This window comes from Manis pentadactyla, chromosome 12, assembly GCF_030020395.1.
Source record: "Manis pentadactyla isolate mManPen7 chromosome 12, mManPen7.hap1, whole genome shotgun sequence".
NCBI lineage: Eukaryota > Metazoa > Chordata > Mammalia > Pholidota > Manidae > Manis > Manis pentadactyla.
This window is the reverse complement of record NC_080030.1, coordinates 37,313,828-37,328,927: the sequence shown is the minus strand read 5'-3', so window position 1 is coordinate 37,328,927 and position 15,100 is coordinate 37,313,828. Positions and strand designations below refer to the sequence as shown.

The 15,100-nt window shown below is 39.2% G+C and overlaps 1 protein-coding gene across 1 annotated transcript in view; it reads left to right on the top strand.

Moving 5' to 3' along the window:
* The window catches only part of SNX9 (sorting nexin 9), a 95,630-nt gene that overhangs the window by 48,049 nt on the left and 32,481 nt on the right, over nt 1-15,100 (top strand). Inside the window, exons 5-9 of the mRNA XM_036886726.2 lie at nt 2,016-2,181; nt 3,719-3,869; nt 7,212-7,296; nt 9,316-9,441; nt 9,561-9,678. Coding sequence (XP_036742621.2) covers nt 2,016-2,181; nt 3,719-3,869; nt 7,212-7,296; nt 9,316-9,441; nt 9,561-9,678 — 646 coding nt within the window. The remainder of the gene's footprint in view (nt 1-2,015; nt 2,182-3,718; nt 3,870-7,211; nt 7,297-9,315; nt 9,442-9,560; nt 9,679-15,100) is intronic.

The following is a 15,100-nucleotide window of genomic DNA, read 5'->3' as shown; positions in this document are numbered from 1 at the left end:
TAAAGTTCAGATTGTCTGAACTTTATATATAGTCTCAAAATATTAAGCTGCTGTTAAAGTTCATGTGTAAAAATAAACATAAAAGATGTTACACCACAACAAAGCAAAACTGAAGGAACAAAACAGCAGAGACTCACAGACTCCAAGAAGGGACTAGCAGTTACCAAAGGGAGGAGGGGTGTGGGAGGGCAGGTGGGGAGGGAGAGGGGGATTGAGGGGAATTATGATTGGTACACATGGTGTGGGGGGGGTCACGGGGAAGACAGTGTAGCACAGAGAAGACAAGTAGTGACTCTGACATCTTACTACATGATGGACAGTGACTGCAGTGGGATATGGGGGGTACTTGATACTATGGGTGAGTGTAGTAACCGCAATGTTTTTCATGTGAATCCTTCATAAGAGTGTATATCAATGATAACTTAATAAAAAATTAAGATGTTATGCCAAAGTACTAATGTATTCTATCTAGTAGGCTCCAGAGTAGCTTAGTACTAGTACACATAGATTACTAAGATACAATAGAGTCTAGAAATAGGCCCAAGTCGAGTATATGGTAAAGGTGACATTTCATATCAGTGAGGGAAAGATGATTCACTAAATGGTATTAGGACAACAGACTGACTGCAAGAAAAAATTAAGGCAGGTTCCTTTATTATTTCTCATACTGAAGTAAATTCCAGACAGATTGAAGATTTAAAATTTAAAAATCAAGGCGACAACCCAGAAAACGTGGCTGCCTCAGGAGTGGATGGGGTGGATGTAAGAGGTAGATTCCAAGGTCTCCGTGCAATACTCCTTGAAAGTGGGGGCCATGTGTTGCCTGCTCCAAAGTGTTATTTAAGATATTAATAATTAAACTAAAATTACTCAAAGGAATAATGAGAGAAATATTTTAAAAATAATTTTGGTGTATGATTAGCCCCCTTTTATGCAAGACAAAACCACTTGGCATGTCAGTAGGAATGTAACTGTACAATCTCTTCGGAAGGCAGTTTGACAAAGTTTATCAACTCTAAATGCACACTGTCATTAGCTCAGCAGTTCTTATAAGGAATTTCACATAGATATGTTCAAAATGTGGGGGAAAATGTACAGGATTGTGCATTACAACACTTTTACAGTAGCAAAATACTGAAAACAAGATAAGTGAGCATTAACATATGCCAGTTAAATTATGGGAAATAAATACAACAGAACTCTGTGGAGCCATGTAGGACAATGATGTCATCATAGGTGCTGATATGCCTTGGAGAATGTTTCAGGCTAATAAGTGGGGTGAGGGGGAAGGCAGGGCAGAAAGTATAATTTGGACTCACAAAAACAAAAAGGATTTCTGTGCATGGGAAGTTTGAGTAAGTATATACATGGAATTTGTCATTCATAGTGGCCTTTGAAAGAATGACTGGCATCTTAAGATGGTGGGCATCTTTTTAGGTTGCATATGCTTTTATTCTGTTTTTTTAGTGGGAATGTATTGCTTTTTCAAATAAAAATAACCTAGTTAAAAATATAATTGGTTGCTCTAAAGCAGTTTAATAAAACATCCCCATTATCATCATGTATAATCTCAACAGTGTTAAATAGAAAAAAAGACCAATTGCAAGAGATAGATACAGAATAATGTTTAACTCAGTTCTAAAAATGTAAAACAGTTATTTATGAATGTGTACATCTGGAATGGAAGTATAAAAACACAGGCAGGAATGAATGAATACAGGTTCAGGAAGTGATTCCTTGGGGAAGGAAGGAGAGAGGAGGGAGTGAGGCAGCCCGTGTGACAGTTGCATTGGTACCAGCTGTAAACTTCCTAAGCAAATATGGCAAAATGTTGACATGTGCTTTTGGTGCTTTGCTACATGTTTAAACAAATTTTATTTAAATTGAAATTTTTTAACTTTCTATCAATTTTTTACACCCTATAATATCCAACTGTTACGTGATTCCTCCAGAATTGAGTAATGCTTTCTAGAAGTCACAAATATTCTTTCTCCTTTTTCACACCTTAACAATAGGTCAGCAGTGGAAACGACCCCTGGTCAGCCTGGAGTGCTTCCAAATCTGGAAACTGGGACAGCACAGATGGCTGGGGAGCCAAGCCAGAGGGAGCTGCAGCCCAAAGAAACACTTCCAATAACTGGGACACTGCCTTTGGGCATCCACAGGCCTACCAAGGACCAGGTGAGGAAGGGGGGCTCTGCTGGTGATCAGCCCATCCTTGAAGTGATAGACTATCTGACCTAAAAATAAATTTTAATCCAAGGAACTGCTCTCAGGTGCTCTTAGTCACTAAAAGCAAACGTATTTTTCTGGATTTCTCAGTTACCTATCCAAAGAGTCACAAATGCAAACACCTGCAGGGGCCAAGTTCGTAAAGGGCAGAGCAGCCTGGCTACAGAAGACAGACAGAGGCAGCCTGGCTCCCACCAGCCACTGATGTCACTGCAGAAGAATTGAGTGAACGTTCCTGGACCTGCATAGTTCCAGAGGGACTGGAAATCTCAATTTTTATGTCATCTTTCCACTTTAAAATCTTAGCAGCTAACATACATTTGCTTTTAAATCTTGGGCCAAAAAAAATGTGTTATGAATCAAATATAGTGCATCACCTGCCAGTTTATGATCTAACATAACTATTTTATCTTTTCCTTAACTACCTGTTTGACTCCCCAGCTATTCATGGAAATACTGAGGCAGAAGAGGAATTTAAACAAGGGAAAACAATTCAGAAATTAAGGAAGGGTATTTATGTCTGTTCTGAAATGAAATAAAAAGATGAGATATGCCCATAATTTTCCTATAATCCCTTTATGAGCACATTGTGGTAAGAGTTGAATGTGCTAAATGGCCAGGAACTCTCACACAGGAACCATAGAGGCACAGGTACAGGGTGATCGGCAGGACCAGGCATCAGGGGCCAGGTAGAAACGCTGACACCGGACTGTGCCCTTACTCCCAGGGTAACTTGGCATGGCCAGTGGCCTCAGGGAACCTGGCACAGATCCTTCTAATACTTTCTATTCTGTTCTTTTTCCTTTTGGCATTTGTCCCTCTGCTTCTCGTGGTGGCAGTCTTAGAGCAGAGGTCCTGCTGAATAGGAGAGAAGGCCCAGAACGGAAGGAAGGGAGGAAAGCTGACAGCACCTTATCTGACTCAGAGATCACTGTCGGAATATTAGGCTGTGGCTGCTGGTCAGTTACCTTGTCCCTCATTTTCCCTCTGTGCTTCCTCCTCCCTACCTGCTCTTCACCTCTCCCCACCTCCTCCTTGCAGCTGCGTTATTATTACTGTGAGTCAGCTCCTGTCCAAGGGTCTGCATCTCTTTCATGTTCCCCAATCTTCCGGACTTAAAGGGCATTTAATCTCTTATTTGCAAGTTTATAAAGTTAGATTTGTCAGTGCAGAGGCCTCTGGAAGGCCTCCCTGTGTACACGGAGCAGTTTTATGGTCCGCGTGTACCTGAAGGTCCTGGGACTGACAGCACTCTAAGCTGGTTCTAACTTGTCTTTGCCACTAAAAGGCAGAGTCTACAGTTCATGCCTTCAAACTGTCCAACTGCAGAGCCTGTGCTCCTCACATCTACATTATAATCCGACACTGCAGCCTTCTTCTCCCCCTTTTTTCAGGTGGCTAACCTAGTTGGCTATAATCAGAAAATTCAGTCATTCCATTTTTATTTTGTTTTTCTTTACTGACAACCTTCTGTGCCCACCTCTAGCAACCGGAGATGATGACGACTGGGATGAAGACTGGGATGATCCCAAGTCGTCTTCTCCCTACTTCAAGGATTCAGAGTCAGCCGACGCGGGAGGTGCTCAGCGGGGCAACAGCAGAGCCAGTGCCTCGTCCATGAAGCTGCCACTTAACAAGTAGGTTTGAAGGGCGTTGGGGAAAGTGAACTTTGTGTGGAAGTAGATGTGAGATACAAAGAGGTGTTTTCTCTTTTCAGTGATCTACACAGTTTTGGGTATGGTTTGGTCATTTTTATTTGGGTCTTAGCTTGGAAGCTTTTTTTTTTTTTTTAATTTTAAAGTGAAAATATCTGTTCTATTTAATGGTCTACCTGATACTACTCTTACCTTTATCAACTCCATGACATATTAAGGTTTTATTGCTGATGTCACCAGAAAGCTAAAGATAATACTATTAATAGTAACTCACTTTTAAATGTTTTATTATTTGTCAGTTGCTCACCATGTGCCAGCCATTTTGCAAAGCAGATTGCATGCCTTCTCCTGTGACCCTCCTATCCCTTTGTATGTATTAGATAAAACTTAATCTCTGTTTTACTATGGGAGAAACTGAAGCCCAGAGAGGTTGAGGGACTGCCCAAATCACACAGGTGGTTAGTGATCTAGTCAGGATTCCATCCACTCCCTCAAGTCTCCTGAGCACATGCTCTCAACTAGTATGCCTGATGTGTTTAAGACTTGGTTTTTACTTAGATTTCTCTAGATTGAAAAATAAGATTTGAACAGCACTTGTAGGTACTCTGCTTAACAAGAAAGCATATGGGAAAGGTGAATATGGCCTCAGCATTGTAGGATTCCTTGGCATAGGGGGTTAGATGAGTGCGTGGTTTACACCATTGTAGTTTGAAGGAAATTCAACTTACAGACCTCCTTAAGAATCTTCAGATACTCTTCTTATAGCAGTTATATTTAAGAAAGTTTTTCTAAAATTACTAATATTTTTTTCTATGTTCCAAGTCCATGATTCAAAGCTGATACCAAGGAATGTTAATCCATGACTAGAAAAAATTATTAACTTAATATTTGACATATGTCTAGATACCAAGATCTGGAGGTCTAGGTCTCCATATATATATAATATACACTTATATAACATATATCTAACATGTATCTAACATATGTATAATCTACATATATATAAGTTTAATGTGTCTTCTCAGTATATTAAGTAGCATTAAATTAATTTTTGATTAAATGAGTTATCTTTTTAGCTCCACGCTTTTCCTTCCTCTCTGTCTGGTTACTTCCAGTAGGTATTTTCATGCTGAATTGCATGCATAATAAAATTCATCATCACTATTGACTGTATCCTGTTTCTTATAGTCAAATCTGAAGTTCTCACTAAGGTTTGTAGTGATGTACATTACTCTCACTTGTTTAAACCTAAGTACAAAGTATATTTAAAATCCATTTTAGAATCTGTCAGCCCCATTGTGAAAATGAGAAAGCAAAGACTCTGAGACACAAATAACTGGCCAGATTCTCCTAGCCAGGAGGTGAGATTCTGGCTCGTGCTCGGGCTTCTGACTCTACTTTCCCTTGCCCTCCACTGCTCTGCACTCACTTTCTCCTTTGCTGTGTAATCTTGGGGAAGTTGTCTGAACCTCGGTTTCCTCATCTCTAAAGTGAAGGGGTTGACTTTACTTAAGAATTCTCTCTGCTCTAAAATTGCAGGCTAGGTTGAAACCAAATCAGAAGCGTCCTAATTTGCACCTGTACCTGAGAGGCTGTCTCTCTGTGGTGCTGGAAGCCATTTAAATCCAATGTATTTTTATTCAACTAATGTATAAATGACTCACTTTATACCAGTTATAAAAATTCTTTAAAATATTAACTCTTTTAAGCAGTTAATCTATTTTATATGATAGCTGTATTCCAGTCATGCAATGTAAAAAGAGATCAGAAATCTAAGTATCCTTGAGCATTATAAGAATCCATCTTGATAATACTTCAAGGAATTAATAAATTGCATTGCCATTCAGTAAGTATTAAATGATTGCATAGTTGGCCCTAGAGTTGTGCTGTGGTCCATAAGAATACCAAAAGAAGTGTGAAATGTGAGCTCTGCAACTCAGAAGATTAAAATCTAGTCAAGGAACTATCACTATGTGTTATCCCCAAATTTTTCTGTCAGTGTTTTGTAGCAAAAGTGTAGGTTCTTTAATAAAAGTGTTCCAGGTGGCCCATTAATTCATTGAGCATTTAGTATATTCCCATGACTCCTCTAGGTCCTTGAAATCAGAATACTTTCTTGAGACTTCCAATCTGCTGTAAAATGTGCAAATGAATAATGACAACGCAGCGTGATAAATTGTATTACAAAAGTATGCTCAGAATGTGAAGAAGTACAGAGGAAACTCCACCTGAGGCTGTAGGGAATATTTTGTAAGAGATGATGGCATAATTAGAAATAATTTTAATTTGAGTACCTACTAGGCTCTACATATAAATCTTCTCATTTAATTCCCTTATCACCTTAAAAGGCAGGTTATATTGGTCCCATTTTTCACATAAGAAGACTGAAGCTGTAAAGGCCACACAGCTATTAAGTATCACAATTGGAATTCAAACCAAAGGCCATCCACCTCCTAGACTCCTCTTTGCTCTGTCTTGTGCGAGCTGTTTTAAAGAATGTCTACGGAAAAGAGTGGAGGGAAGTCAGATGAGAATGATGGAAAAGATATAGGCCCCTGAGGGCATCACATTGGCATTTAACTTACTATGTGAATGAAATTAGGCGTCATGTAGCTGGCTTTTTGTAGAAATACAATTTCTTTTCCTATCTTAGGTATTTCGATTTCCAAGATTTTTGTGGGGTTTTTTCCTATTTATTTTTTTAAAATCCTAAGACCCAAATTCCAGTTTTTCTTCAATTTTAGAACCTAACTTTGGAATTAGATTTGATTTCTAGAAAGAGCCAAGTTTATTTATTACCTTTGGGGTTTCTTCTTTTCTGAGGAGACTGGTTTTCTTCCATGTCTCATAAACTGAAGGCTGTTCCAAAAGAAAATGCACAAGTACTAATGAGCAGTGGCAGTTTCTTTGGGATAATTGTGGCCCTAGGAGGACCACCATATAAAAATGCCAGCATGTGACCATTGCCCCTGTGTTCAGCTCAAGTTGGTGTGCTCAGTTCTTCCTCCGCCTGTGGCCGGGGGACATTTTTGTGGTCTGCCCTTCCCTCTTCATGGGGTGACAAAATGTTTCAGATCCAGTTAAGCAAACAGAAGGCCCATAAATATCATACCTTCAGGAGTCAGACCTCTCTTACCAGATAAAACTTAATTAAATGACTAATTGGCCATCAAACAATCTGATTGCATTGGGTTTCATTTACCACAGTTTCCTACTTCTAGTACAGAAAGACAGAGTAAGGTTAACTGTTGTATTGAGTAAATGTGGATGAAATTTGTAGAATTCTTATAAGGGAACTCAAGATCATTTATTCCTCATGATTAGATTTCCTGGATTTGCAAAACCTGGAATGGAGCAGTATTTGTTGGCCAAGCAACTAGCAAAACCCAAAGAGAAAATTCCTATCATTGTAAGTTTCTTTTTTTGTTTGCTTTGTTTCTAATTAAGCTCTTTTATAAAACCTTAAAGCCAAGAGGGTTATTAATCATTTGGAAAGTATCTTTAAACTCATTTAATATTCTGAATAACTGACAATATGTGCTAGTATTTTAAGTGCATTAAAGTTAATTAGCATAAATTAATGCCTGTCAGCATAGTGTTGAGCCTTTATTTTTACTTTTCAGACTATTAGTAATTGAACTGACAACACCCATAGGAAAAATTCTTTTAGTAATTTTTCTTCTAAACTGTCTTACAGTATCTTTCACGTGTTTTTCTACCAGCCCTATATATTTAGCTAATAAACTCAATTTAAATATTTAGGTTTCTACCCTGGAAAAGTACATGCATGTTATCAGGATAAGATGCTTTTTCCACTATGTTGGTAAATAAGTAATCTTTCTTCCAGGAAACCAGGTGTCAGGTCACTATAGCTAGCAAATAAAAGCTGGGAGTTAATGACACCATTAACGTATCTGTCTTAGAATAACTTGATTATTACATAACACAACACATGTTCTGTTTCACCCACATGTTGATTGCTGATAGATTTTCTACGTATTCCCTAGCTGCATGTTCCCAGATGAAGTTCTGGAAAAGAGAAATGACCTTCTGAGCCTATTGACTTAACCCCGTAACTAACTACAGGATAGGGGCAGAGGGAAAGGTGGAGCTTGAGTGTAATCACCATGGACTCAAATAAGGATGAGGAAATCTTGTCTTACTCTATAGTCTCTGAGTCCTTGGAAACTTGATAAAATTGTAACAATATTGAATTTTTAAAAATTACTTGTTACTACATCTTTGAAAACTTGAAATCCTGGAAACCTCCCGAGAGAAGGGCTGTGACCAAGAGCCTTCTTTATCCTTCCTCCCTCAAAGCAAATTTGGGCTATCTTCTGAATGGTTAAGTTGAAGATCATTGTAATTTTAAAAAAATTTTCTTCAGACTTTTTTTGTAAATGTGGAATATGTATTACTGTTCTTTCATTTAATTTAAAACTCCACAGAATTAAGAGCTCCTGGCCCTGCCCCTCAGATTCTCCAAAGGGATTTTGTCACAAGTAGGATAGTGTTGGACTAGTGCTAAAGGACCCCAGCATTTGAGCTGTCCCACAGGTTTTGAGAACTGGGCCCACATACCCTGTAGGCAGGCCTTCCTGCAGCTTTGGAGAAAAACGCAGCTCAGGAAAACCAAGAGAAAACAGAGACCTGGTTCTTTGTTCAAAGGTACAGTAACCCAACCCGCTAATGAAATGTGACCTGTGGACATTGGGCACTAGTTGATCAGTCGCTTCTCTTGGTCACAGTCTCTGAGGGAAGCTCCCAGAGGCCTGCCCCTCTTAAACGTTTTTCTCTGCTGCTTTAACAGTTTTCTGAATCTAGGCTCCCTCTTGGGGAGTCATAACAGGTTGTAGCCAGAGATCTTCTCTTTACTCGGTTAGTGAAATTCTCTGGGCCCCAGTTGTCTTCCTGACCTGATAACCTCTGAACTTTTATACCCCATCCCACTTTTTCTTCCTTCCACTTATAAAGAGTTAGGACTGGATATCAGATAACAAGAGTAAGTGTTGAGGAAGTTTGATGGCAATTGGACATGATTGAAATACCAAGTGTGTAATTTTATACTTCATAAAACTTTCAGTCTGTGATAGATTGGAAATTTTTTAATTAGCCTTTTATCACATATAACTAAGACAGCTGACTAGAGAGTGAGAAATAGCGTTCCCTCTAACTGTTCCTATGGAGAGGGAGCAGGCATCTCTGCTTCTGGCCCGAGGTGCCCACGTGGGAAGCCAGAAGGGTTAGTCCCTGCAGGTGTGTGCTTTACATATCACCTTAACAGGAAGAGAGAGTGTTTGTGTAACTTCTCAAAGAGCGAGAATGACCCTCCAGAGCACTTTAGTCCTAAGAGTCATTTGGACTTAAATCGATTATATTTACTATTTTTCCATGTGACAAAATTAACTCTGCCTGGAATATTGTGTAGGTTGGAGATTATGGCCCAATGTGGGTTTATCCTACCTCTACATTTGACTGCGTGGTAGCAGATCCCAGGAAAGGCTCCAAAATGTACGGTCTGAAGAGCTACATTGAGTATCAGTTAACGCCTACTGTAAGTATCCAGGTTATCTCAGCAGGACTCATACTTGCATTACTGGTTACAATTTGCTCTTTTCTCCATTTCTGTGGTTGACATTAGTAACTGTTTCTTCTCTCTCCCTTATTTTGTAGAACACTAACCGATCTGTAAACCACAGGTATAAGCACTTTGACTGGTTATATGAGCGGCTCCTGGTTAAATTTGGGTCAGCCATTCCAATTCCTTCTCTTCCAGATAAGCAAGTCACAGGTGAGTGTGTGACACTGAACTCAGGGTGACAAGTAAAGGGACTCCAGATAGGGCATCCTAATGTAACCCAATAATAATGTTTTCCATCCTCTAGAGGAGAAAAATGTAGGAGTTTAGAAACGGTGGCTAAAGACAGCTGTATACATTGTACGTATATTTGGAAGTTAACTAAACATCCAGTAAGAATGTTTCATAAAATTTTCTATCAGAGTTCTTACTACACATATATTATATTCTAGCAAAGTGACTTTATTGCTACAACCTTTCCTATAAAAGAATATGTGAATTTTTAAAGTGTGAAAAAAAACACGTGAGAAAATAGAAATGACCCAAATAGCCTAAAGTGGAAAAAATATATGACTCCAATGATGTAAACACGTTGTGCATTCCAACTGTGTCATTTTTGTGAGAAGTGTATAAACACCAGCTATAGAAGCCCCAGAACATTGCAGCATTAATGTAGGAGGTAGTCAGGTTTTCTACTCAGTTACTTTGGTGACTATTGATACTAAGGTTTTATTTATTATTATCACTCTGTCCCTTTTCTTATTTAAAGTGTCATGTTTTCTCACTGCCCAAAAACTCTTCTGGTGAATGGCCCACAGTGCTGCCAGACCCCTTGGAAATATGCAGAATATTTGTTTGTTTTGAGTACTGTCAGTTGATTTTTTAAAAAATCTCCAACCTAATGTAGAACCTGGGATATTAGTACTTAGAACTCTGTTGTCTTGGAATAAAAGTTTTTGGAGAAGCTGAGCTTTACTAGAGATGAGAAGAATTTTAGTATGTTGCTAGAAAAATTTCAGATAAACCAGCAAGTATGGAAAGAAAAAGATGAAAGTTGAGAGTAAGGCTGAAAGGTCAGAGCTAGAAAAACTTCTGGAAGTGAAAGGGACTTCAGAAAGCTAACCTGTACCCAGTGAGAAGCAACGTGCAGTCCGGGATGGAAGGGTCCTTGAGCCAGAGGTCAGGGAGACCAGGGTTTAGTCCCACTCAGCAAGGGTTGAGAGTAGTACTGAGAATCCTAATGAGCCAGATGGCAAAGCCAGCTTGAGACGTGTCCAGCGTAGCAGTGAGCACTGTTGTTGTGGTCCAGGTGCCACATGTGCTTCCTCAACTCAGGGATATCAGACTGGCTCTGCTCACCTTTGCTAAAAATTAGGCTTTGAATATGATTCCAAAGTATGCTGTGTTATGAGATGTAGGTCAATGAATCTTTAGCTAGAATTAGTAACCTTAGGATAAGAGTTTTTTCCTTAAAACTTTACTTGTGCATTGTTTTATGCTTATGTTTCTCTGAAATTTTTTGAGGAGATGGAAACTTCTATTTTTAAAGAAGTTGTTTTGATTTTTACTTTTTTTCTTGAAAGCTTTTCTTTCTTAACTGTCATAACAGAATGGAAAGATGGGGCTGCATCGCCGGGTAGATGAACACATCCCGGCCCGCTGTGGGCTGACTCCTGCGCAGCCCGTCCGAGCGGGACCAGTTGAGTGGCAGCTGTGTCAGGGTGGCCAAGTTGGCACAAACTGCTGTGCCCTTCCCCCAAAGGCTGCTTACCCCATTCAGTGCCCAGTTCACATGCTCACTATCCCTCCTTTTTGTCATCCTTACCATTTTAAATTGCAGCTTTCTTTGTAAAAATTTAGCTTTTTCCATGAAAACTTGAGTTCTGCCTTTCTCTCTATTTTCAAATTTCAGTTTTGTTTCCTGCATTTTTTATTTTCGTTTATCAACTTGATTAGCACCATATTTGCTCCACAAAACTTAGATAAACGCATTAGTGAACTGTCTTAGTGTTGTGGAGATTTCTCCTGTCTTTTAGGTTTTAATACATTGTTTATTCTAAATCAGGTAACTTGGTGCCATTTTACAGCATCATAGAGTCATGGTTCTCCCATACTAAGGTTTGTTTTTTAAAAAAAGTTCAGGCCTGAAGCCAGAGCGATGCCATAGAAAAAAGCAAGAAAGCAATACTCCCTCAGTGTGAAGAAAGCCAGGCTCTGATTCACTGACTGGGACATGTGCCGAGGAAACTGAAAGGCACAGAAGCCACTTTATTTCCCCCTTGTCCTGTTTGCCTCCTGCATGTGACACCCACAAGATCAATATTATATCAGCTCCTCTCCTCAAATCCTGGAAAAAAGCAAAAGGGATGCCAAGTGGATGATGTCATGACATTTCTGTGGACTTAATCCCTGAAAAACTTAAACAGCTAACATTTTCTTATTTGTTTATAGATTTTGTTATTTGTGAAATAATATTGAATGAATCCAGTTTTATCCCTGAGTTTCAAACTGGTATACTCAAAAACTTAGTGAAAACCTAAGTAACTTTCATTGAAAATGGGGAAATGGAGTCCTCCCCTGACCCCTATCCCGTTTTTCCAGCTCTCTGGAACCTGGTATGAAAAGCTTGGCAAGCCCAAAATAACACCTGAAGTCGCAGTTTGGAAATAAACCAGCTATGTCAGAAAAATCTTCAGAAGGAATAAGAATCATTAATCAACTAGTTAATTAATTTCAACCAACATTATAAATTCTTGGTGTAACTCACTTTTCCTAAAGTATAACCCAGGTTCAGGCTGACTTCCTAGGTCTTTTCTGTCCAGGAAGTGGGACATGTTCTTTCCAAGGAATGAGACTTTGCTTCTGCATAGGTTAAGCTTATGTTGTACACTGGTCCTTGAACATCACCGGTGGGGCACAGTTGAAAATCTGCACATAACTTTTGACTCCCCAAAACTTTACCTACTAATAGCCTACTGTTGACCAGAGGCCTTACTGGTAACGTAAACCCTTGATTAACACATATTTCACATGTTATTTAATATGCCATATTCTTACAATGAAGTCAGCTAGAGAAAAGAAAATGTTTGTTCAAGTTGTTGCAAATCTCCAAAAAGTCTTAATATTGACTGAAAAAAATCTGCATATAAGCAGACCCATAGAGTTCAAACCCATGTTGTTCAAGAGTCATATGTAGCTAATATCTACCCCTCGTAAGTGCAAAATTTCAAGTGTTTCCACATACAGGAGATGTCTAGACCCATCATGCTATTCAAGAGCCACTTTTTAGGTAATGAGTTTTTGATATATGTGTCCATAATATTCTTATTAAAAGAAACGTGTGCTTATTTGTACTCTTATTTTCCAAAGGAAACTCCAGGTTGCATTTCTTTAATATTTATTTTTAAACTAACATAGGCATACCTCAGAGATACTGTGCATTTGGTTCCAGACCCTTGTAGTAAAGCAAATATCACAGAAAAGCAAATCAAATGCATTTTTTTGTTTCCCAGTGCATACAGAAGAAATATTCACACTGTATTGTAGTCTGCTGTGTGCAATAGCATTATGTCTAAACAAACAATGTACATGCCTTAATTAAAAGCTGTTGATAAAGAAATGCTAACCGTCATCTGAGCTTTTAGGGAGTGGTAATCTTTTTTGCAGGTGGAGGGTCTTCCCTCCATGCTGATGGCTGCTGAATGATGGGGTGGTGGTTGCTGAAGGTTGGCAATTCCTCAGAATAACCAAGTTTGCTTCATTGATTGACTCTTCTCACAGATGTTTTCCCCATAGCATGTGATGCTGTTTGATAGCATTTTACCTATAATAGAACTTCTTTCAAAATTGCAGTCAATCTTCAAACCCTGCCTCTGCTTTATAAACAAAGTTTATGTAGTATTCTAAATCCTTTGTTATCATACAGCATCTTCACTAGGAGTAGATTCCATCACAAGAAACCACTTTCTTTGCTCATCTGTAAGAAGCAGCCCCTTGTCCATTCTAGTTTTATCATGAGATTGCAGCAATTCAGTCTTATCCTCAGGCTCCACTTCTGATTCTAGTTCTCTTGCTATTTCTACCACATCAGCAGCTACTTACTCCATTGAAATCTTGAACTCCTCAAAGTCACCCGTGAGGGCTAGAATCCACTTCTTCCAAACTCCTGTTGATGTTGCTATTTCTACCCCTTTCTGTGAATCACAAATGTTCTTAATGGCATCTAGATGGTGAATCCTTTCCAGGTTTTCAATTTACTTTGCCCAGATCCATCAGATGAGTCAACTATCTATGGCAGCTATAGTCTTAAGAAATGTATTTCTAAATAAGACTTGGAAGTTGAACTGACTCCTTGATCCATACACTGTAGAATGGATGTTGTGTTATCAGGTGCGGGAACAACAAAAATCTCATTGTCCATCTCCATCAGAGCTCTTGGGTGACCAGACCCAGGTGCACTGTTGGTGACCTGTAATATTTTAAAAGGAATTTTTTTTTTTAGCAGTACATCTCCATAGTGGGCTTAAAATATTCAGTCAACCTGTGTTGTAAACAGTTGTGCTGTCATCCAGACTTCGTTCAATTTATAGAACACAGGCAGAATAGATTTAGCATAATTCTTAAGGGCCCTAGGATTTACAGAGTGGTCAGTGAGCATTGGCTTCATTTTAACGTCACTAGCTACATTAGCCCCCAGCAAGAGAAGCAGCCGGTCCCTTGTAGCTTCCAGGATGTACATTGACTTCTCTCTAGCTATGAAAAAAAGTCCTAGGTGGCGTCATCTTGCAGTAGAAAGCTGTTCATCTCCATTGCAGAGCTGTTGAGTATAGCCACCTTCAATAATGATCTTAGCTGGATCTTCTGGATAACTTGCTGCAGCTTCTGGACCAGCACTTGATGCTTCCCCTGCACTTGGATGTTGCAGAGACAGCCTGTGCTAGCTTCAGACTTTCATTCTGCAGCTTCCTCACCTCTCTCAGCCTTCTTAGAATTGAAGTGTTAGGGCCTTGGCTTAAGGGAATGTGGCTGGTTTGATCTTCTATCCAGACCACTAAAGCTTTCTCCACATCAGCAATAAGGCTGTTTTGCTTTCATATCATTTGTGTTTTCATTGGAATAACACTTAATTTCCTTCAAGAATTTTTCCTTTGCATATGCAACTTGGCTAACTGTTTAGCACAAGAGGCCTAGCTTTTGACCTGTCTCAGCTTTCAGTATGCCTTTCTTACTAAGCTTAATCATTTCTAGCTTTTGGTTTAAAGTGAAAGGTGAGTGACACTTTCACTTGACCACTCAGAGGTCATGTAGGTTAATTGGCTTGATTTCAGTATTGCTATGACTCAGAGAATATGGAGGCCCCAGGAGAAGGAGGCACGGGAACAACCAGTTGGTGGAGCAGTCAGAACACACACATTTATTGATTAAGTGTGCTGTCTTATATGGACATGGTTTGGGGTGCCCCAAAACAATTATAATAGTACCATGAAAGATCACTGATCACAGTCCACCACAGCAAGTAATAATGAAAAAGGTTGAATTATGTGACACAGAGATACAAAAGTAATCAAATGCTGTCTGAGAAATGGTGCTGTTAGACTTGCAGGACTCAATGTTGACACAGACCTTCAGTTTGTAA